Below are 22,866 nucleotides of genomic sequence, written 5' to 3' on the forward strand. Positions count from 1 at the left end.
TACTTATTACCTGTCTCTTTTTAGAAGGAGAAATTTACCCATCCCCATTCTCCACCCAACACTGGCCAATGACTTGCTTTTACTATTCCCATGTTAACTGAAAATAAAATTTCAAGGGCTCGGTGTGTTAGCCTGGTGACTAAATCCTCACTTTGCATCAATCGGGATCCCATATGGGTGCTGGTTCATGTCCTGGCTACTCTACTTCCCTTCCAGCTCCCTGCTTGTGGCTTGGGAAAGCAGTAGAAAACGGTCCAAAGCTTTGGGACCCTGCACCCACGTGGGAGACCCGGAAGAAGCTCCTGGCTCCTGGCTCAGTTCCAGCCATTGTGGCTACTTGGGGAGTGAACTAGTGGATGGAAGATCTTTCTTTCCGTAAATTCCTCTTTCTGTATATCTGCCATTCAGATAAAACAAAATAAAGTAAGATAAACATATATATAAACATAATTTCAAAAAAAAAGTGGTGCCCCATACTCCCTCACCACTAAATGGAAGAAATGGATCCAGAGACGGGTAGGATTGTCCACTTCAGGTTTTCAAATGGCAAAAGCGCAGTTTTGCCATTAAGGAAGACGGTGGCCTTATTTGGAGGCTAGAAAGAGAGAGAGCTGTAGCAATGGGCTGATGTTCTCAGCCCTTTCAGAGTTTTACTTCTCACAAATATAGTCCAGGATCCTAGAATTGGGCCAATCTAGATGGAAATTGATATTGTTTATTTCAAAACTCTTACTTAGCTTTTATTCCTGTAAGTATAACATGTATGGAGTTCTTACAAACACATGCATTTCTGTCTTTCTACATGCTTGATTTGGGAAGTCCTTCCCATTTGTCGTTTTTTAAAAATCTATTTTTAATTTTTAATTAGCATTTAATAGATTCAGTGTGATTTGCAGATTCTAAGAATATAATGATGTTCTCTTCTCCCCTTCCCTCCTCCCTGCTTCCCATTCTCTTTTCTCCCCTTTTATTTAAATCTTAGAGATAACATATCTTAGATTTACATCCCAGTTTGCAATTTTAAAGATTTATTTACTTACATCAAAGGCGGCATGACACACACACACACACAGAAGGAGACAAAGAGCTCTTTTATCTGCTGGCTCATTCTGCAAATGGCCAAAACAACCCGGGCTGGGCCAGGCTGAAGTCGGAGCCAGGACTTCATTGAGCCTGTCCCCGGATAGCAAGGACCCAAGGACTTGGGTCATCTTCCACTGCTTTCCCAGCTGCATGGGCAGGAAGCTGGATTGAAAGTGAAGGAGCCAAGGTTTGAACCAACAACCTCCATGGGATGCAGACATGCCAACTATCCACATGCCTGCCCAAGTTTTCTCTTCCGATCTGCCACTCCTTGGTTGATCTGCATCCCTCAGGTCAACGGAGAAGGAGTGAAGAGTAGCCAGGAGTGATCCCATTCTAGAACTCTGACCAATATGAAAAATGCTGGTATTAGGCCACTTCTGCTGTTTTTTTATCTGTGTCTGTTTTGTTTTGTCTCCTCCTGATCTCTCCCCACGAAGGTGATTCTAAAGGATGTGGATTCCCTTCTCTACGTGGACACAGACGTCCTCTTTCTGAGGCCTGTGGAGGATATCTGGAAGCTTCTGAGGAAGTTTAACTCCACCCAGCTCGCAGCAATGGCCCCCGAGCATGAAATCCCCAAGATTGGCTGGTACAGCCGCTTTGCTCGGCATCCTTTCTATGGTTCTGCGGGTGTGAACTCGGGAGTCATGCTGATGAACCTGACTCGGATAAGAAGCACCCAGTTCAAGGTAACCAAGTGTTACGGAATTCCTTCTTTACATTGTGAGAGTTTGTCTCTTCAAAGATGACATTCCTACAGAGTTGTGATGCTGATATTGGCGATACAGTAGTCTGCAGGTAGAGACAGAAAGAGCCACAGGGAAGTATGTCATTGTTTTTTAATCCTGTGCAGCTTCGAGGTCATAGAGAATGTCTTGGGATTACTCTAGGAATATAATCATGTAAATACACAGAGATCCTTGTTCAGTTGTGCCCATGATCTCATATTTTTTCTAAGATTTATTTTATTGCTGGTATTGGAAAGTCAGATATACGGAGAGGAGGAGGAGAGACAGAGAGGAAGATCTTCTGTCAGATGATTCATTCCCCAAACAGCCACATGGCCGGAGCTGCACCGATCTGAAACCAGGAGCCAAGAGCCTGTTCCGGGTCTCCCACGTGGGTGCAGGGTCCCAAAGCTTTGGGCTGTCCTTGACTGCTTTCACGGGTCACAAGCAAGGACCTGTCTATGAAGCTGGGGCTGTCAGGATTAGAACCGGAGCTCATATAGGATCCCAGCGTGTGCAAGGCGAGGACTTTAGCAGCTAGGCTAGCATGCCAGGCCCTTTGATCTCATCTTTTATCCCAGCGCAGAATTAGAAGGAATCTCAATGATTATCAATACAGTAGTCAAAAAAATACCACCCTCCTGTTACAAGTAACAGGTTGATATATGACTGAGCTAAGGAGATCTCTAGGAAATATTGAGAAAATAGTGAATCAGCTGGCATATTATGAGACTATAGAATGAACTCACTTCTACTTGTCAGAAAGTTCCAGAAGAATACCCAAGAGACCGATCATTTGATCGTTGGGGGTGCTTCTACAGAACATGGGGTTTGGAGGCAGATAATTTTTAATATTTTAACTTTATATTTCATGCATATTTAGTCTGTGGATGTTTTGCTTCCATCTTAAAAGGAACAAAATATTTCAAGACAAGGAAAGATGTTTTTCTTTAAAATGCTTTAACAGTGCTCCTGCATTTTGTTCCCATGCCTCTGAAGCTTAAGAGAGAGGCTAGCGTTCAGGTTTTCAGAGAAGCCAGGCGCTCAACTACCAGTCAGTGGTTCACCCTACATGCAAGCCTCCGTCAGGCCAAACAGGACACTTCTTAGCCACTTCTTTGCCCCTGCCCTGAGGGTGGTGAGACCCTTTCCTGAACTGGCTTTGTTCTCCAGAGGGAAAGAGGTGCAGCCCCTCCTCTCTGCTTCCTGAGTGGACAACGTGTCCGTGTTTGTTTTGCTTCAGCTCTTCCGACAGTCTTCTCTCTTCCAGAACAGCATGATTCCCACGGGCTTGGCGTGGGGGGACATGTTGTACCCTCTTTACCAGAAGTACAAGAATGCCATCACGTGGGGAGACCAGGACTTGTTAAACATCATCTTCTATTTCAACCCAGGTAGGTTGCTCTCGCGTGTATGCCATGTGTGTGGGAGTTCCACCCGCCTTGCCCAACAGAGCACATTCCAGGCCTGGCTTGCTATTGACTGAGCTGACTCAGGCACAGAGCAGCCTGTGTGTTCTCCTGCCATGCTCGCCCTTTCATTTGCCCTCTGGGCATCCAGCAGAGGCGGGTCCTTGTGTTCCCAACACAAAAGGCTAAATGTTGAAACCTCCATCACTGGATCCCATCCCCAGCAAAGGTCTTTTCAATTCTGCAGTGCCAAAGGGAAGTGCCAATGGACGTGTGGCACACAAGTCCTTGAAAATACTAGAATCAAGGCATGAGCACCTCCCCAGCTTGAACGGTGGCTACATGGAAAAGAACTGGTTCTTAGAGGAGTCTTCAGGAGAACTGACTCACTCAAGGTTAAAACAGCCTGGAATATGGACTCAGGCCCCAAATCCTCCCACTCTGTTCCTGTTCTCTAAAGCAAAAGAAGCTCTTACGTTGTCAAGCCAATCATTTCCTAGGGTCAGAGAAGGAAGGGAGAGCATGGTGTTTGTTCCGTGTTTTTACATTAACCATTGGAGGTAAAACAATGACCTTCTTTCCTCCTCTTTTGCGAAAGCTTCATTTAATACCATCAAAATCGAAGCCATGTTTTCTCCTTGAGAAAGGTCGGGAGGGGGGTGGGGATAAGCAGCCCTGGTTCCACTCTGCGCAGGTCTTTATCTTTAAAAATCCTGAGGTTGAGATGTCTGCCTGCGATTTTATGTCACCCTTGAAAAACCTATTCTGTGCTTTCTGCTCAGAACAAAAGTCTGGAGTAAAATCTAGTTTCCTAGGGCGGGGGTTGGATGCAGTGGTTAGAACGCCCCTTGCGGTGGTTATATCCAATACCAGAAGGGCAGGTTTGAAGTCCCACCTAGGATCTGATTCTAACTTGCTACTAGTGTACTCCCTGGGAGGCAGCAAGTGAGGGTTTAAGTAGTTAGGTTACTGCCGCCCATGGAGGAGAGCCTGATGGAGTTCCCAGATACTGCCTTTGGCCTGGCACAGCCCTGGCCATTGAGGACATTGCAATACAACAATCTTATCTATCTCTACCTTTCATGTTTAAGAAGACCTTATTTCATGTGTTTTCATACTACAAAGAACCAAATCCTGGAAAAGACAAAAAGTATAATGTTATGATGTACTTTTGAAAGTACTCCCAATGCTAAGACACACACAAAAATCCATTGTGGCTTGCTTTCACTGATTTCCTACTGAAAGTTATAGGGAATTTAGCTTGCATCCATTTCTTCTTCTTAAGTAGATTGCATCTTTGGTTTGAAGTAGATGTGTATTGGCTGCAAATAAGAGCCCTGGATTGCAGCATGGAGGAGACTGTTGGGCTATGCAAACAGATGACAGTCTCATGGAAACCAGGGGTAGGAGGGCAGGCCAGCACAGCCCAGCAACTGCATCGGGGTGGGGGGGATACTCGGGGACCCCAGGAGCAATATACCTTGTTGCACAGAAGCTGTTTATTTCTCTCCTTGGACTGCTTCTCCCTGTTCCCAGGCCTTCTGGCAAAGCCCTGATGTTTCAGGCTACAGCCTCAGTTACACAGAAAAGACCAACTTTCTCCCACTTCCCAAGTCCCGGGGGAAGAGTCAGGGCGCTCACACATGGGTCAGCAAGGCAGGGAGCATGGAGCTTAGGAACCGTGGTTAAGATCTGTTCTTCCCTACATGTAGATATTTTCTTACTTAAGCCCACGGCAATCCTGAAACTACAATCCCCATTTTGTAGATTAAGAAAACAAGGGAGGGGCTTGTGTTCTGGCACTGTGGGCTAAGCCGTAGCTTACGACACCAGCCTTCTCTTCGAGTTCCTGCTGCTCTGCTTCTGATCCAGCTCCCTGCTCATGTGCCTAGGAAGGCAATAGAAGATGCTTCAAGTACATGGGTACCTGTCCTTGACATGGGAGACGCAGAGAGGATTCCTGGCTACTGTCTTCAGTCTGACTGAGTACCATCCACTGTGGCCATCTGGGGAGTGAACCAGTTGGTGGAAGATCTCTCTCCTCTGTCTCTATTTTTTTTTTTAATTAAAAACACTTCCCTGAAGAAATATCAACTTTTTTTAATTAGCAAGAAAAGAAAAGTAAATAATTTATGACATGGCTAATGTGTATCAGGGCAGGGATAACAAACCCAAAACACTCCAACTCCAGCCAAATGGGGCACAGAGAGGGACTTCTCAGAGATGAGGGGGTGGGGGCACCCCAGAGTGTGAGAAAGAAATCTAAAGCCTATCTTTCTGCTATGCCATTGCATTTTAAAATATATGTACTGCATTGCCTTTTCTGTTTCTTGGCTAAAGGTATCAAACATAAGCCTTGTTGTGCATATTGCTTCCCAAACTGAGGAATTGAAAGGATTCCCACAGTGGCTTCCCCAGAAATCCTTGTAGCCTGTTGCCGATTATTGGAGGGTGTGATCAGTGACTGGGTCATACGCATAGGCCACCGTAGGCAGCTTTGCACAAAGTCCTTGAGCTCTTGTCCCTGACTGGGGCCGAAGCCAGCTAAGTGGCTGCTACACTTCTCATCTTGGAGCCATTGGGTAGCAGGTATTCTCAAGGGCCTGGCACAATGGCTCAGTGGCTAAGTCCTCACTTTGCAAGCACTGGCATCCCATGTGGGTGCCAGTTCGTGTCCTGGTTGCTCCACTTCCCATCCAGCTCTCTCATGATGTGCCTGGGAAAGCAGTGGAGGATGCCCCAAAGCCTTGAGACCCTGAACCCCACATGGGAGACCTGGAAGAGGCTCCTGGCTTCTGGCATCGGCTCAGCTCCAGCTGTTGTGGTCATTTGGGGAGTGACCAGCAGATGGAAGATCTTCCTCTCTGTCTCTCCTTCTCTCTCTAAAATCTGCCTTTCCAATAAAAATAAATTTTTCAAAAGAAGAAGTTATTATCAAAGAGCTGTGAATGTGCCCTCCCTCCTGGATCTGAACAGTGTCAAGGCCAGCAAACACCCAAGTTCTTTGGTTTTCTGTCTTTGTACTCTGTGTGACCTGCTCTTGATCTTCCTAGTTCCTCCTTTACCCAGATACTTTGTTAAACATGAGATCTTTAAACTGAAAAGCAAGCCACACTTATCACATTCTAAGGTCTCCTTTTGTTTCTGTTGACCAGAAGCACTTTCTGTAAGCCAGGACAAACTATATCTGAATAAAGATTTGTCACCTTTGTCCCATGGAAGACAGACCATTGGCTATATCGCAGGAGATAAGTATGTTTCTGTTTTAGTGCCTTGGGTTGCCATGGGTGGAGCCTTACACATAAAACCAGGGACACATGTCTACAACGTGATTCTTGTCAGAGTTCCAATGGATAAAACCACTACTTTCAAACATGTGCCGAAACGTGATTAGCTAAAATATGTTTTATCACTCTTGCTGTATTTAGGTAGTCCAGTGCCTGTGGGAGTGTAATTGTAGTGTTACATAATAAACTGACTTGAGGAGACAGCTGGAGCCCATGGGGACTTGGCAGGTAGATCCACTCCTGGGAAGGACATTTCCTGGCAGGTGAGCCCAAGACAGTTTGTTCAAGGAGTGAGAAACTGGGCTCATGTCTTATCAGGTGCGTTTGAGTCAGGAACAGAGTAAGCCCCACAGGAGCCAACAGGGGAGTTCCATATAGAAAATGTATTTGGCTCAGTGTGCTTAAGTTTCAGAAAACAGCACTCCCTGAGGCCCACAAAGCGAGGGTGCATCCTTAAGAGTCCGGGCTGCCTCACGTCCACACGCATCAGATCACCTGTGCTTCAGGAGTGTCACCTGTAAGAACCTGCTGAGGACGGGAGCAGCTTCTTCCTGCCTCAGAAGCCTCAGGGTCAGCTTTGCATCTCCCCAGGCCTATCTGATCCACCCTCTCAGTCAGCATCCTCTCTCCACCCGTGGCCCGGGCTGATTGCCAAGCCCAAGTCAACACAACATCATCACTTCCCAACCAATGGTTCCCTATTTCAAAATCAAAAAACAAAACAGGGCCTGGTGCTGTGGTATAGCAAGTTGAGCCTGTGATGCCAGCATCCCATGTTTTGCTATTAGTCATTTACCCAAGGCCAGCATTACCAGCTGCAGCACCAGCATCCCACATGGACATTGGTTTATGTCTCAGCTGCACCACTTCCTATCCAGCTCCCTGCCAATATGCTTGGGAATGCAGCAGAAAATAGTCTGAGTGCTCGGACTTTGACTGTTCATGTGAGAGACCCAGAAGAAGTCCCTGGCTCCTGGCTTGGACCTGGTTCATTTCTGGCTATTGTGGCCACTTGGCAGTGAACCAAAGGATGGGAAGAGCTTTCCCTCTCTATCTCTCTAGCTTTCCTCCTCTCTTTGTAACTCTGCATTTTTTTAAAGGATTTTATGTATTTGTATTGGAAAGCCACAGAGATTATGAAGAGGAGAGAAAGATCTTCCCATCTGTTGATTCACTCCCTAAATGGCAACAAAAACCAGAGCTGAGCTGATCTGAAGCCAGGAGCCCGGAGCTTCTTCTGGGTCTCTCATGGCTGGAGTCACCCTCTGCTGCTTTCCCAGGCTATAACCAGGGAGCTGAATGGGATGTAAAGCAGCTGGGGCACAAACAGATTTCCATATGGGGTCCTGGGCACTTGCAAGGGGAGGATTTAGCCATTGAGCCATCACACGGAGCTCTGTAACTCTGTTTTCAAATAAATAAATAAATAAATAAATAAATCTTTACAGGCGAGACTGGTCCAGTCCTAAAATGAATTTGTTCCCTTTGGGAGACCACTTGACTAGCAAGAATTGTGCAAGTGGAAGAGAAAATGAAACCAGCCACATGGAGATGGGTACACAGGGCATCCAGCCAGACTGGAGGCCACAGAGCCCTGTCAGAGGGGAGTGGCAGGTGCTGAAGGGCCCATGAGATGTACAGAGGTGGTCTGAGGTGAGTGGCCACTACTAGGGAGTCACGCTGGGTACCTAGAACCACCATGAGCAGGGCTCAAGGTCACATGGGTCAAGTCTGTGGTGGCCTTGTAACAATCTATGCTCCAGCTGGGAATCACGTGAACCCTGGAGTGTGCAACCACACTGTGTTGTCACCGCCCACAAGCACCCAGCAACTGGTGATGACAAACACTGTTGTGGGCAGGCCAGCCCAATTGTTGGGCGTGAGAACTGTTTTTGGGAAATGGATCTCAAATCAGTTTGCAGCCTGTGGCTAGTATGAGATCCCCTGACATAAGCAGAAAGGAAAAGAATGGAGATGGGAGAGTCTGTGCAAGAAGGGCCAGTATCTCTGGCTTTTGCAGTGCAGGGCTTAGAGCTCCCAGCTGGAGGAGCTGCAGAGGTGTTGGTTGGATGAGAGAAGGGAATTGAAAGAAAGGAATAAAGGGGTGAAGGAAGAGACCCTAGCAAGGGGAATGAGACAAAAGGCAGGAAGAGATAGAAAGGGCAGGTAGAGAATAAGAGGAAGGAACATATGGTAGAGGAGGGATGAGGTTCATTTCATTCAGTGGGTAGTTTCGAGCACCTACACGATCATAGCGCTGGGTGCTGGGGATACAGCCTGTAGCAACTTAGGCATAAATAACCCTTATGTTCACAAAGCCTATCTTCCATTGGAAGAAGCAGATCTTAACAGAATCACAGCCTGGCATGCAGAAACACAGAGTCTGATATGTTATCCAGGAAACAAATTGGTGGTGGAGGTGAGGCGCTGATAAACAAGCTACCAAAAGGCTGGCATTGTGGCCACTGCCTTCAATACTGCCACATCGTAAGAGCAACAGTTTAAGTCCCAGCTGCTCCACTTACAATCCAGCTCTCTGCAGCGGCATGGGAAAGCAGAAGATAACCCCATTGCTTGGACCCCTGCACCTACCTGGCTTTGATCTGGCCCAGCCAAATCCAGTACAGCTATTTGGGGAGTGAACCAGTGCCTTTAGGATAAATAAATACATCTTAACTAATACATTAAGAAAAAAAAAAAAAGACCAGGTTAAAAAATGCAAGCATCAAGGTTGGAGGCAGAGATGAGCTTTCTTAGATGGTATGAGTAGGAACATCTCAGCAGAGTACGTTGCCCTTAGCTGGAAGGAAGAAGAGAATGCTGGGAAAGCTCAGGTCTAGGATGGAGTGTTAGAAAAAAAGAACCCAGCCCCAGCATTTGTTCTAGTGGCTAGGACACTTGTGCTGCACACCGGAATATCAGGGTTCAGTTCCCAGCTCTCGCTCCTCACTCCAGCTGCCTGCTACCACAGGCCTTGGGAGGCAGCAGGTGGTGGCTCAAGTCATTGGATCCCTGCCACCATGTGGGAAACCTGGATTGAATTTCTCCTTGTGGTTTCAGAAAGAAAAAAAAAGCACATAGCCACCCTTCTTTCAATTTGGAGTAGTGAATGAGCAGTTAGAAACTCTCCCATAATCTTTGAGAACCCAAGAGTATGAAATAGTCAGAAATGTAAGGAGCAATCAATTCATGCAATACTTGGCAGGCAGTTGTCAGGCTCTGGAAGTAAATGCAGACTCCTGAAGGTGCCACTAAGGGATCTCAGACTCCTAGATCATCAGTTAATGAGCCTCTTTATCTAAATTGAGAGAAAATTGGCAAAGACTAAGAGTCTCCAGATAGGTTGGTTTGAAAATGTATTGTCAAATCATTTTCAGCAGTTTGGGGAATTAGACATCTTAAAGCAGTTCACTGGAGGGGGCACTGGGCTGAGCAGTGAGATGCTACATTGAGTACCTGGGTTAGAGTCCTGGCATCCCTATTGGCCATAGCTTCCTGCCACTGCAGGCCCAGGGAGACAGGGATGATAGCTCAAGTAATTGGCTGCCTGCCATCCACGTGGGAGAGCTGGGTTGAGTTCTGGTTCCTGGTTCTCAGCTTAGCTGGGCCCAGCCCCCATTGTTGGCATTTGGGGTGGGGCCCAACCAGTGGATAGATGCACAGTCTCCCTCCCTTTCTCTCTCTCTCTCAGATAGACCCATTTTGGAACCGATGATTGATCTTGTGCCCAACGGGCACCCTTAGTCCACTGCTCTCCTCACTCCTTAGCTGGTCCCAAGGTTTCCATCGAAGCCCACCTGGAGAGGCTAATTTTGCATCTGCTCTCTCCTGCACTGACCAAGTGTGTGGGACACCCATGAGAAAATTCTCTGTGAATACTAACACCTGTTGTTCTTCACTCTCCCACTGTTGGCTTCCATTTCTTTGGGGCTCAGCCCCCCAGTTACTTTAGGGGAGATTATTTTCTCTGGCATGCAGGCTTGGAGCCCTGACCTGCCTGAACCCTGTTCAACCAGTTAAACCATCTCCTGGGGAGCCAAAAGGGGCAGAAAGTGGCCTGGGCCGGTTCTTCTGGGCAGCAGTGTTGCAAAGCTGCCATTAATTCCCTCCCTCTCCCAAATCCAAGAGGCTGCCCCACTTCCTGCCCCAGTTCCTCTGATTTTATGAGTTATCCCATTTTCCTTTTGAAAGAAAAGAACTTTCTCCCATTGTTTCACAAGCTAACACCGTATTTGGAGACTTGCAGCTTAATGCAGATTTTCACTTCTTGAATATTTGAGGTCAAAGCCATATTTATGGGATGACCTTCCCCCATTGTCTTCTTCCTCTGAAGGGGTCACCGTTACTTTAGTAAAAAACAAGATCCTTCAGCAGCCCTTAGGATTAGGGTGAGAAATCTCTGAGGGGGGACAGGCAGGTAGTGGAAAGCCATACCTCTCTTGTAGGTAATCCCATCTGCCTACCTGTCAATCAAATGGCCTCTGCCCTAGGATGTACTTCTCACCTGGGACCTGGGGCCAAAATCATGTAAATATTGCCCTCTTGGGGCTAGCCTGGCAACAGAGAAGGATGCTCTCTTTCTTCCCATGGACACAGGCTGGAGGGTTGAGACATTCTTCTCTCTCCCACCTTTCCTGACCTGCTCTGTCGTGGAACGTGGCCCACATAAGTCTGTGATCTTGCCACCCTTTAAATAAATTTTATCTGAACATTTTAAACAGCTAGGATGGTTTCATCTTTTCTACAACACTCTTGATTCCCGAGCCTCGGACTGTGAGCAGGCCATGTTCTCCTCCTGGGATGCTCTTCCGGGCCGCCATTTCTGCCTGTTTGTTTTGAAGGAAGCTTTATTGAAACCTGCCGTCATCTGACTTCTCAGGAATGAGCTGTTGTTTCTGTGACCCGGGAGGAAGTGTGTTCACTGTAACCATGTATGTTCTGTGTCCCTCACAGAGGCTAGAAACAGGGCCTGGGCTTGCCTGTGGGCGTCTGTGTGAGTGCACTGGTAGATAGATGCTGTGAGTACTCGGGGCATTTCGCATTTCTCGCTCTGGGACCTTTTAGAAGTGTGCTGTCAGGATGTAAATGGAGTTTGGTCTGGAATCTGATTTCACACTTGATGTTCAACAGCTGAGGTTTTTAGCTGGTGTTTGGAAGATCTGTAAGCTCCTGGTCTTACCAGCAAATGTTCTTTAAATATACCCAGTGACTTTTTTTTTTTTTTTTTTTTTGCAAAGACAGGGCCTGAAGCTTCCATAAGATTCTCGAAGAGATCTGTGGCCCATGAAAGGCTAAGAATAGCTGACAACAGCACGTCCAAAAGCAACTGGAGTGAAAGATTGATCACAGGTGTACTGTGTGCTGGAAGCTAGGCTGGGTTGATTCAGTTTAAGTGATCTTGTTTTATCCCTCCAGCAACCTAATGCAATCGTTCTTTTCTTCCCCACAAATTATTTTTAGCATACTGACTTTTTTTTTTTCTTTTGAAAAGAAGAGTGACAGAGAGAGGTAAGACAGAAAGAGATCTTCCACCTGCTGGTTCATTCCCCAAAGGTCAGCAACAGCTAAGGCTGGGCCAGGCCGAAGCTTAAAGCCAAGAACTCCATCCTCATCTTCCATATGAGTGCAAGGGCCCTAGGGCTTGAGTCATCAACTGTGCCGTGAAGCAGAACAGCGGGGACCTGATCCCTGGCACTCTGATATGGGATTCCGGCTCTTTGAGTGGCAGCTTAACTTGCTGTGCCATCATACCTGCCCCCAGTAGTTCATTTTATGACAATAACTGATTCCAATGGTTAAGTTTATAACCACTTAAGTTTATTATGGGGCCAGGCACGGTAGCTTAGTGGCTAAAGTCCTCGCCTTGCACGTGCCAGGATCCCAGATGAGTACTGATTCATGTCCCAGTAGCCCCACTTCCCACCCAAGACCTTGCTTGTGGCCTAGAAAAGCAGTTGAGGACAACCCAAGGCCTTGGGACCCTGCACCCACATGGGAGAACCCAAAAGAGGCTCCTGGGTTTGGATCAGCTCAGCTCTGGCTGTTCTAGCCACTTGGGGAGTGAATCAGCAGACAGAACATCTTCCTCTCTGTCTCTCCTCCTCTCTCTATATATCTGACTTGGCAATAAAAATAAATAAATCTTGTTAAAAAGTTTATTATGTACTTTATTTCAGTCATTGTACCTTACACAGACATATATGAACAACTCATTTAATCCTCCTGCATGTCCTATAGTACTGGAAATTTTTATGATTTTCCCCATTTTTCTGATAATGAAACTAAGGAACAAAAACTTTCTGTAATTTGAGTTTACATTTCTTGTAGCAGAACTTGCTCTCCTAGTCACTTTGCGGTTAGGTCACAGACAGCATGGATAAATCTAGGCTTGGGGCTCACACTGTGATGTGGCAGGTTAAGCCTTAGCCTGTGATGCCCACATCACATATGTGGGTGTCACTTTGAGTCCCACCCTGTTCCACTTCCTCCACTTCCAATCTAGCTCCTCACTAATATGCCTGGGAAAGCAGCAAAAGATGGACCAAATCTGTAGGCCTCTGCACCCATGTGGGAGACTCGCAAGAATTTCCAGGCTTCTGGCTTCAGACTGGACCCCAGAAACATTCACAGTCTGCCAGAGAGCAGGTGATCGTGTCTTCCTCCCTGGCTTTCCGCAGCGGGGCTTTCTCAAATCAGGGCTGCTTTCCTTGAACTTGGGATACTGAAGCACATCTGGAAGCTACTATTTCATTGCTAGTCACTGGAACCCCTCTGTGTTCACCCACAGGGCCATTCTCATTCGCAGAGCTGTGCTCCACAGACCTCTGCCCGCAGCCGTGGGAGGCAGGAAGCCAGGAGGTTGTGTAATGCTGACTCCCAGAGGGCTGCAGCAGAGTTCTCAGCATCTGCCTGCGAGGGATCCCTGTCCTGTGCACTGTGGGCTGTGGGCAGCACCCCTGGTCCCTGCAGGATGTTAACAGCACCTGCTGGATGCTGGGGCTACCTCCCCCAGATACAACAGCCAAATACTGCCAAGCGGCACTGTAGCTAGGAGGGGAAAAAAATCACCGCTAGTTAAGAATCCTTTGTTTAGAAAGCCGTTTGTTTAGATGTGTGTGCATAGCCTTGGTACACCTAGTACTTTCAGCCTTGGATTTTTTGCTTGTTCATCTTTTAACTTCTGGATTTAGATTCTTCTCTTTGCTGTTGTAAATTTTATGTATTTACTTTAGATTTATTTATTTAAAAGAGGATGAGGAGAGAGAGAGATCTTCTCAATTACTGGTTCATTCCTCAAATGGTCGTAGCAGCCCAGCAGCCGGGACTCGAGCTGGTGCCCATATGGGAAGCCAACATTGAAGGTGGCAGCTTAACTTGCTGTGCCACAAAGCCAATCCCTTTTGCTTCACTTTTGTTTTCAATCTGAAGAGAAATCTTTGTCTTGCTTTTGATCCTTATGCTTGGCTCCTGTCCAGTCCATGGTTTTTTAATTGGAATTGGGAATTGGATCCAAGCTGTCTGATTCCCTCATTTTTCTGCATGGCCAAGATGCCATTACCCAGGGCTGGCCAATGTGGTGGTTCAACATGCTAGACATCTACTTTCAAGTGCAAGCATCTCTGATGGTTCATGTTCTCGCCGCTCCCATTTCTGATCCAGCTCCCTGCTTGTGGCCTGGGAAAGCAGTCAAGGACGGCCCAAAGCCTTGGGACCCTACACCCACATGGGAGACCTGGAAGAAGCTCCTGGCTTCTGGCTTCAGATTGGTTCAGCTCTGGTCATTGTGGCCACTTGGTGTGTGAATCAGTGGATGGAGGATCTTCCTCTCTGTCTCTCTTCCTCTCTGTATATCTGCTTTGAAATAAAAATAAATCTTAAAAAAGATTTATTTGAAGCTGGGTAACTAAGTAAGCTTTCTTTAGCTCACTTGAATGGGCAGAAAGTCCAAACAGCATGATGCTGGCACTGGTGAGGGCCCAGTTTGCTGTGTCACGTCTTGATGGATGGTTCCCGGGGAGCAGGAGCACATGGGAGAGGAATGGATTGCACTCAGCAGAAGGACCGTTCTTCCCTCCCACCATTTTTTTTTTTAAAAGGATTTATTTATTCAAAAGGCAGAGGGATGAGAGAGATAGAGATGTTAAATCTGCTGTTTACTCTTCAAATGACTGAAATGATCCGGACGGGGCCAGGCCAAAGCCGAGAGCCGGAAGCATCACCTGGCCTCCTCCATGGAAGGCAGGGACCTAAACAGTAGTATTAACCTCTACTGCTTTTCCCAGGAATGTTAGCAGAGAGTTGACTGGGAAGTGGAGCAGCTGGGACACAAATCAGGGCCTTACTGGGATGCCCTCATGAGTGTCACAGGTGTGATTTAACCCACTGTGCCACCTCATCAGCCTCTCAAAGGGCTCTTTTCTTCCTTTCTGTGTATTTATATATTATTATTATTATTATTGGAAAAGCAGATTTTAGATAAAAGAGAAGAGACAGAAAGTTGTTCCCTCCACTGGTTCACTCCCCAAGTGGCCGAAACAACCAGAGCTGAGCTGATCCAAAGCCCATTTCCAGTCTCCCATATGGGTGCAGGGTCCCAAGGGTTTGTGGTATCCTTGACTACTTTCCCACGTCACAAGCAGGGAGCTGGATGGGAAAGCAGAGCATATGGGACATGAACCGATGCCCATATGGGATCCCAGTGCTTGCAAGGGGAGGATTAATCAGTTGAGCTACTGCACTGGCCCCAAAGAGCTCTTTTCTAACATACTATCACAGGAACTAACTCAAGGTCCCAAGAGAACACGTCACCCCCCCTTCTGTCATCACATTCCCAACAACTCCAACAGACCTCACTTCTTAAAGGTCCCCATCTCTCGCATTACTACAAAAGGACACTAAGCACCTAGCCTTTGAACCCTGGGGGAACAAGCCCCATCCAGTCCCTGGCAGTGAGACTTGGTCCATGGGTCCCAGTCAGGTTCCTGGGTGTTGCACTCCTGTGTGCTGTTCAGCTCCCGAGTCATTTCATCACCAGTCACGCAGACAGGAGCTGGCACTGACTTTGAACACGTCCTTCTCTTATCCCCCCAGAGTGTCTCTATGTGTTTCCCTGCCACTGGAACTACCGGCCTGACCACTGCATGTACGGAAGCAACTGCAAAGACGCTGAGCGTGAAGGTGTGTCTGTCCTGCACGGTAACCGAGGCGTCTACCACGACGACAAGCAGCCAACATTCAGGGCGCTCTATGAAGCCATACGGGATGTAAGTGTGCCCTGACCTGTGTCCAGCAGACGTGTGCTGAACGTGCACGGAGCAACACAGGCAACAATGCTCTCCAGCCCCTTGGAAGGCCAGACAGGAAGCGTCGAGTTCTCTCAGTGTTGCTCATATCCCTAGAACCTAACACTCTACCGAGTTCACTGTTGGCTTTCTATTTCCTGTAGGCCGCTCACTGATTTGTATTGACATATAAATGTATTTTAATACATTTACTTTGGGCAGGTATCTGACATAGTGATTAAAGATGCCAGGTAAGTTGCCTGCTATCCCATAATGGTGTACCTGCCTCTAGCTGCTGATTTCATTCTTGCCATTGCAAATAAAAAGAGGCAGCAATGACAGCTGCAGCCCCTGCCACCCCTAGGAGAGGCCTGCATAGAATCCCTAGCTCCTGACTCTTAGCCCAGTCCAAACCCAGCTATTGCAGGTATCTGAGTGAACTAATGGAACACTCTCTCTAATAGATTACTCAATTAATTAGAGAAAAAATTAATCCATTTGGGAAATTTCATATCAGAAAGAGAATTCCAGGGGCTGGCATTGTGGCATAACAGGTAAAAGCCACTGCCTGTAGCGCCAGCTCCCATATGGGTTCCAGATTCTGTCCCAATTGCTTGACTTCCCATCTGTTTCCCTGCTGATGTGCTTGGGAAAGTAGAGGAAGGTGGCCCAAGTGGTTGGGCTCCTGCACCCATGCAGGAGACCCAGCTGAAGCTCCTGGCTCCTGGCTTTCAACTGTCCAATTGAAACCATGTGGGTGGTAAACCAGCAGATAAAAGCTTCTCTCTCTCTCTCTCTCTCCCTCCCTCCCTCCATTCCTCCTGCTTTCTTTCTCTTTTTCTTTCTTCCTTCCTTTATTTCTTTGATTTACTTATTTTTATTTGAAAGGTAGATTTTTTTTAAAAGATTTATTTTTATTATTTTTTTTATTGGAAAGGCGGATGTACAGAGAGGAGAGACAGAGAGGAAGATCTTCCGTCCGATGATTCACTCCCCAAGTGAGCGTAACGGGCCGATACTATGCCGATCCGAAGCCAGGAGCCTCTTCCGGGTCTCCCACGCGGGTGCAGGGTCCCAAAGCTTTGGGCCGTCCTCGACTGCTTTCCCAGGCCACAGGCAGGGAGCTGGAAGGGAAGCGGGGCTGCCGGGATTAGAACCGGCGCCCATATGGGATCCCGGGCGTGCAAGGCGAGGACCTTTAACCACTTGCGCCACCGCGCTGGGCCCGAAAGGTAGATTTTATATAGAGAGAAGGTTTTCCACCTCTGGCTCACTACCAAAATGATCTCATGCCCGGAGCTGAGCCGATCCGAAGCTGGGAGCCAGGAGCTTCTACCCTGTCTCCCACCTGAGTGCAGGGGGTCAAGGACTTTGACCATTCTTTGCTGCTTTCCCAGGCTGGAAGCAGAAAGCTGACCCCGAAGTGGAGCAGCCGGGACACAAATCAACGTCCATATGGGATGCTATTTTTTTTTAAGATTTATTTATTATTATTTTTTAAAGATTTATTGTACTTTTTTTATTGGAAACTCAGATACACAGAGAGTAGGAGAGACAGAGAGGAAGATTTTCCATCTGATGATTCACTCCACAAGTGGCCACAGTGGCTGGAGCTGCGCTGATCAGGAGCCAGGAGCCTCCTCCAGGTCTCCCACAAGGGTGCAGGGTCCCAAGGCTTTGGGCTGTCCTTGAGTGCTTTCCTAGGCCACAAGCAGGGAGCTGGGTGGAAAGTAGGGCTGCTGGGATTAGAACCGGCACCCATATGAGATCCCAGCACGTTCAAGGTAAGGACTTTTAACCACTAGGCTACTGCACTGGCCCTTATTTATTATTTTTATTAGAAAGTCAGATTTACAGAGAGAATGAGAGGCAGAGAGTAAGATCTTCCATTCACTGGCTCACTCCCCAAATTGCCAAAACAGCTTGAACTGAGCTGATCTGAAGCCAGGATCTGAAGCTTCCTCTGGATCTCCCACAAGGGTGCAGGGTCCCAAGTCTTTGGGCCGTCCTCTACTGCTTTCCCAGGCCACAGGCAGGGAGCTGGATGGGAAGTGGAGTAGCCAAGACATGAACCAGCACCCATATGGAATCCCAGCATGTGCAAGGCAAGGATTTTTGCTGCTAGGCCACTGCACTGGGCCCTGGGATGCTTTTACAGATTAGCTTGCCACGCCACTATGCCAGCCCCTGTAAGTTGTTTCTAATAAAAATGTTCATTTTTTTCTGACTTCTTCTCCTTGCCCTCCTCCCCTCCCCTTTCTTCTTTTTCTCTTTTCTCTCTTTCCCTTTGAGAAACCATAAGGGTTTTGTGCGCAGACTCAGGAAAGAATAAAGCAGGCGGAGTCCCATGACTTAGGAACACATTTTTGTGTGTCTATGAAAGTGTGCCTTTAACCAGGGAAGAGTTCGAGAGAATTCCTCCTCTGGGGTTCCTGGAGCCATCTTCGTGCGAGGAGAAGAGTCGCCTGCACCTGTTCTGCTGCTCTTTGAGCGGCAAAGGGCAGGTGTTTTAACTGCATAGATGTGGTTGGAGCTTGGTGGCAGCCTCTCTTGCAGACACTGACTGCCGGGCACACATGGGGTTCAGTAAGCCGCACCTGTAGGGGTGCCATGCTGTTCGCAGGGTGCTGAGTAGGCATGGGTGTGAGGCAGGGTGGGGTGCCAGCCCTGGTTTATGGTCGAGTGCTTGTGGTTCTCATAAGTCTGGCTGCTGGCTCATGTTCTGGGAGACCACGAGGAGGGCCGGACAACTTTGATTCATAAACACCCTGTGAAATACACTCTAGGACAGGTTTTCGTTCGGGCACACTGGTTGGCAAAATCACTAACCCCATCCCCAAAAGTGATCGGACCATAGAAGGACTGTATCAAAAAGGATGTATTTACTGGTCTTATCCACCCGTCTGCCAGGCTCTGCACACTCCTGCACTTGGAGCGGAACAGTCCTGGGTTCAAATCCCAACTTTGTTCCTGATTGTCATTAGCTGTGGTTTTACATCCCTGAGTTTCCTCAACTATAAAATGGAGATAGTATGTGCTTCATAAAAATACTGTGAGCAGTCGACAAAATGACTGATTTGTTGTTGCACTCAATAGCTAATAAAAGCTTTTTTTTTTTCAAAATTGTATTTATTTTCATGTACGTTAAAGACACAGAGAGATTTTTCTATGCACTGGTTCACCCCTCAAATGCTGGCAACAGTTAGAGGCTTAGACCACGCTGCAACTGGAAGCCAGGAGCTCAATCCAGGTCTCCAGTGTAGGACAGGGACCCGACTACTCCAGCAGTCACCTGCTGCCTCCCATCGTGTGCCTTAGCAGGAAGCTGGAATCAGGAAGAGCCAGGATTTGAACCTGGGTACCCCGAAATGAGCTCTGAGTGTACCAAGTAGTATCTGGCATTTACACAAAATACCTGCCTGCCTTCATTTCTCTTAGATTACTTACTGTTATTTGAAAGGCAGATTCTATAGAAAGAGAAGGTCTCCCATCTGCTGGTTCACTACCCAAATGACTTCAACAGCCAGAGCTGAGCCAATCGAAGCTGGGAGCCAGGAGCTCCCAAGTGGACAGGCCTCTGCAAGCACCAGACGATCCAATGTCCTTGCCTCAGGGACATCTGGGCAGGATGTTTTCAGGAGCATGATAGGCTGGGGGTGATGGCTGGGGAAGATGCCCGTGTCCACTTGAGCCATTAGTTGGACCTTGGTCCACCTGCTGCAGGAAGCCATTGCGGAAGTGCGATGGGCTCTGGCGAGTGTTCTGATTCATTGCATGGGTAACTGAGTGGAAGAGGCACGAAAGAAAAAATAGCACCAGTCCTTTTGTGAGTCTGGGTATAACTGTTGGGTGGCAGATGGACCGGCGTGGGTTTGCAGGGGACTGAGATGCTGGGGAAGAAGTGGCCACACTCTGCGTACGTTGTCAGGATGAGGCTTGCAGGCCTTGCTGATGGGGTGAACGGGAGTGTGGGAGAGAGGAAGAAGGCAAGGCGATTTTGACCTCTTTGATTCCCATCTCTGGGGCGACAGTAGGTGAGGAGTTCAGACTCGGGCCTGGGCCCTGGAGCTGTCTGTGGTCCAAACTCAACCAGGAAGGAAGTTATGTCCCAGTGCTGGTCTAGGATAGGGTCTTCGTGCCTTACACAATGTGTCCTCCTTCCGAGGAAATTTCAGGGAGTTAGTGGATTAGCGTGTGCCCCAGTCACCAGACATCAAACCATGCTGCTCTTCGGCCTTCCTTTCCTTCCTTGCCTCCAGTCTCCTCTGCTCCTGTAAAACATGTTCACCAGGGATGGGCCTAACTTCATCTCCTTGCAGCCTCTTCCTACACGACCGTAATCAAACAGGGACACATGCTCATGGCTAAGTCGTTGGAAAGATTTATTTTGGAAAATATCACGCATGGGCTGTTTCCTATGGGAAAACTCAGAGAAGTTAGCTCATAAAGCAGAAAAACCTCAGGAGGATGATATTGACTGGGGAAAAAAAAAACACAGCCATCTGTATGGAGTACATGAACTTGCAAAACAAAGTTAACTGGGGGCAGGCCTCTGGTGGAATAGTGAAGATGCCCCCCCTGGGACGCCTGCACCCACATCAGAGCTCCTGAGTTTAAATCCTGACTGTTCCCCTGCTGACGGATTCTGGCCCATGTAGACACTGGGAAGAAGTGGTAATGGCTCAACACGCTGGAATCCTGCCACCCAAGTGGGAGGCAGAGTTGCAGTTGCCAGCTCTTGATTTTGACCTGGCACAGCCTCTGCTGTTACAGGCATTGGGATTCATGAATGAGCAGATGAGAAGTCTGTCCCTCTCTGCCTTTCGAAAAATACAACTCATAGGTGTAATAGGAATAAGAAGTTCACGGTCAATCAACGTCACTAGTGATCGCTTGACTCTGGGTTGATGAGGTTACCTTAGATAGGTCCTGCAGTTTCTTCACTAAGATCGCTCACAGACAGGCGTTTGGCCTGGTGCTCATGCTGCGAGCTACAGCACTTTGGTGCCACATCTGAGTATCCTAGTTTGAACCCTGACTCCAGGTTCCTGCTAGTGTAAACCCTGGAAGGCAGTGGTGATGAGGCAAGTAGTCGGTCTGCTACTGACTGTGTGGGCGAGCTGGACTGAGAGCTTGGCTCACAGCTGTTGCCTTGTCTGGTCCTAGCTGGTGTGGCCATTGAGAAGCAAACCAGTGGATGGGAGGTTCAGTCTGTTTCTCACTCTCTCTTTGTCTCTCAAATAAATACTGTTTTAAAAGTAAATCTTGGGCCCAGCGCCGTGACCTGGTGGCTAAAGTCCTCACCGTGAACGCGCCAGGATCTCATATGGGCACTGATTCTAATCCCGGCAGCCCCGCTTCCCATCTAGCTTCCTGCTTGTGGCCTGGGAAAGCAGTCCAGGACACCCCAAAGCCTTGAGACCCTGCACCCTTGTGGGAGACCTGGAGGAAGTTCCTGGCTCCTGGCTTCGGATCAGCTCAGCTTTGTTGTGGTCACTTGGGAAGTGAATCATCAGATGGAAGATCTTCCTCTCTGTCTTTCCTCCTCTCTGCATATATCTGACTTTGCAATAAAAATAAATCTTTGTTTTTTTTAAAGTAAATCTTACTTCCAAGGCAAAAAACAAACAAACAAAATATGAAGAACTGAATGTTCTGGTGTAATAGATTTTAGGTAAATTATCTATTTGAGTCTTATTTCTACTCAGCATGAATATGCTGTACCTATAGACTATCATGTCTTTAATGATGTACTTTGTTTTAAACTTTAAAAGAATAGACGATGCAAATAAACCCTCCTCCTTTTTTTTTTTTTAATAGATAAAGAAGCTGAGGTCCAGAGAAGTTAAATTACATGAGATTGCACAACTAAGTTAGGATTTTCATTTAGGCCCTCGGAGATCCTTTTGCAAAGTCTCATACCACACAACCCCGTGTCTGCATGCTTACATTAAACTCTCCGGTTATTTCTTAGGAAAAGCAGTCTGCATGTTGAACGGTGTTTTACTAACATGGGCTTTTTCTTTCAGTTTCCCTTTCAAGACAATCTCTTCCAATCCATGTACTATCCTCTCCAGCTGAAGTTCCTGGAGACAGTGCACACTTTGTGTGGACGAATTCCGCAGGTCTTTCTGAAGCAGATCGAGAAGACCATGAGAAGGGCTTACGAGAAACACGTCATCATCCATGTAGGCCCCCACCAGATGCCCTGAATGCTTCGTGGGCTACGAGGCAGCTGGGCGTCTGCCGGACAAGAGAATGCTTATCTTACCACCTGCTCCTCCCCTGCGCGAACTCTTCAGTGGTGCTCCTCAGCTGTTGAGTTGAAACGGACTTGGTTCACTTCACTGAACTAGTTGGACCTAAAAGGGAATATGCTGTTCTTCATGTTTTTCTAAAATGCTATTTATCTCTCTCCTTATTTTTTTTAAATGAACCATTTCTCTGCATTTAACATGGTTCAGAGAGGTTGGACCAGCTGTGACACGGAGCTCCTATGACTCTCTGATGCCTGAGGAATGGCAGACAGCATCTCAGGGGAGTCATGGGCTGGATTGCTCCAGATTCCCAAGAAGCCCCCACACCCTAGGGAAGCTTCTCCTTGAGAGGCAAACCAGCAAACTTGTACAGAACACAGATACAGAAGTCAAAGCTGAGATTTGATGAGCCATATCCTACCAACCAGTGGGGAAGATGGCGGCCACCTGGTGGGTTCCTTCTTCCCCCTAATTCTACCTCTCTGCTTTCCTTTGTAATGCACAAAACAAGTAGTCGCAGTGAAAGTCAAACTCTTTGCTGAGATTTGTGTGCAAAATACTAAAAAGGTTGGACATGTAAACTATACATTCCTCTGCCATTGAGCAGGCATTTGGCTCAGCAACTAAGGTACCCCTGGAGGCTCAGTTCTCAGCTCAGCTCCCCATCCAGCTTCATGCTAACACAGATCCTGGGAGGCAACTATGATGGCTGAAATGATTGGGTTCCTGCCACCCATATGGGGAAATCTGCCGAGTGTTCCTGCCTCCCAGCCTTGTCCTTGGCCCAGCTCTGGGCATTTTGGGCATTTGGGAAGAGA

General features: G+C 47.6%; 1 protein-coding gene across 1 annotated transcript in view; it reads left to right on the plus strand.

The window, feature by feature from the left end:
- GXYLT2 (glucoside xylosyltransferase 2) overlaps positions 1–22,830 on the plus strand; it is a 66,078-nt gene extending 43,248 nt beyond the window's left edge. The window contains exons 4-7 of the mRNA XM_040995070.1: positions 1,524–1,775; positions 3,085–3,208; positions 15,601–15,773; positions 21,821–22,830. Of these exons, the coding sequence (XP_040851004.1) occupies positions 1,524–1,775; positions 3,085–3,208; positions 15,601–15,773; positions 21,821–22,003 (732 nt within the window). The 3' untranslated portion in view covers positions 22,004–22,830. The remainder of the gene's footprint in view (positions 1–1,523; positions 1,776–3,084; positions 3,209–15,600; positions 15,774–21,820) is intronic.
- Positions 22,831–22,866: the final 36 nt, after the last annotated feature.

The sequence above is a fragment of the Ochotona curzoniae genome, unplaced genomic scaffold (assembly GCF_017591425.1).
Source record: "Ochotona curzoniae isolate NIBS_2020 unplaced genomic scaffold, NIBS_Ocur_1.0 contig_908, whole genome shotgun sequence".
Taxonomy (NCBI): domain Eukaryota; kingdom Metazoa; phylum Chordata; class Mammalia; order Lagomorpha; family Ochotonidae; genus Ochotona; species Ochotona curzoniae.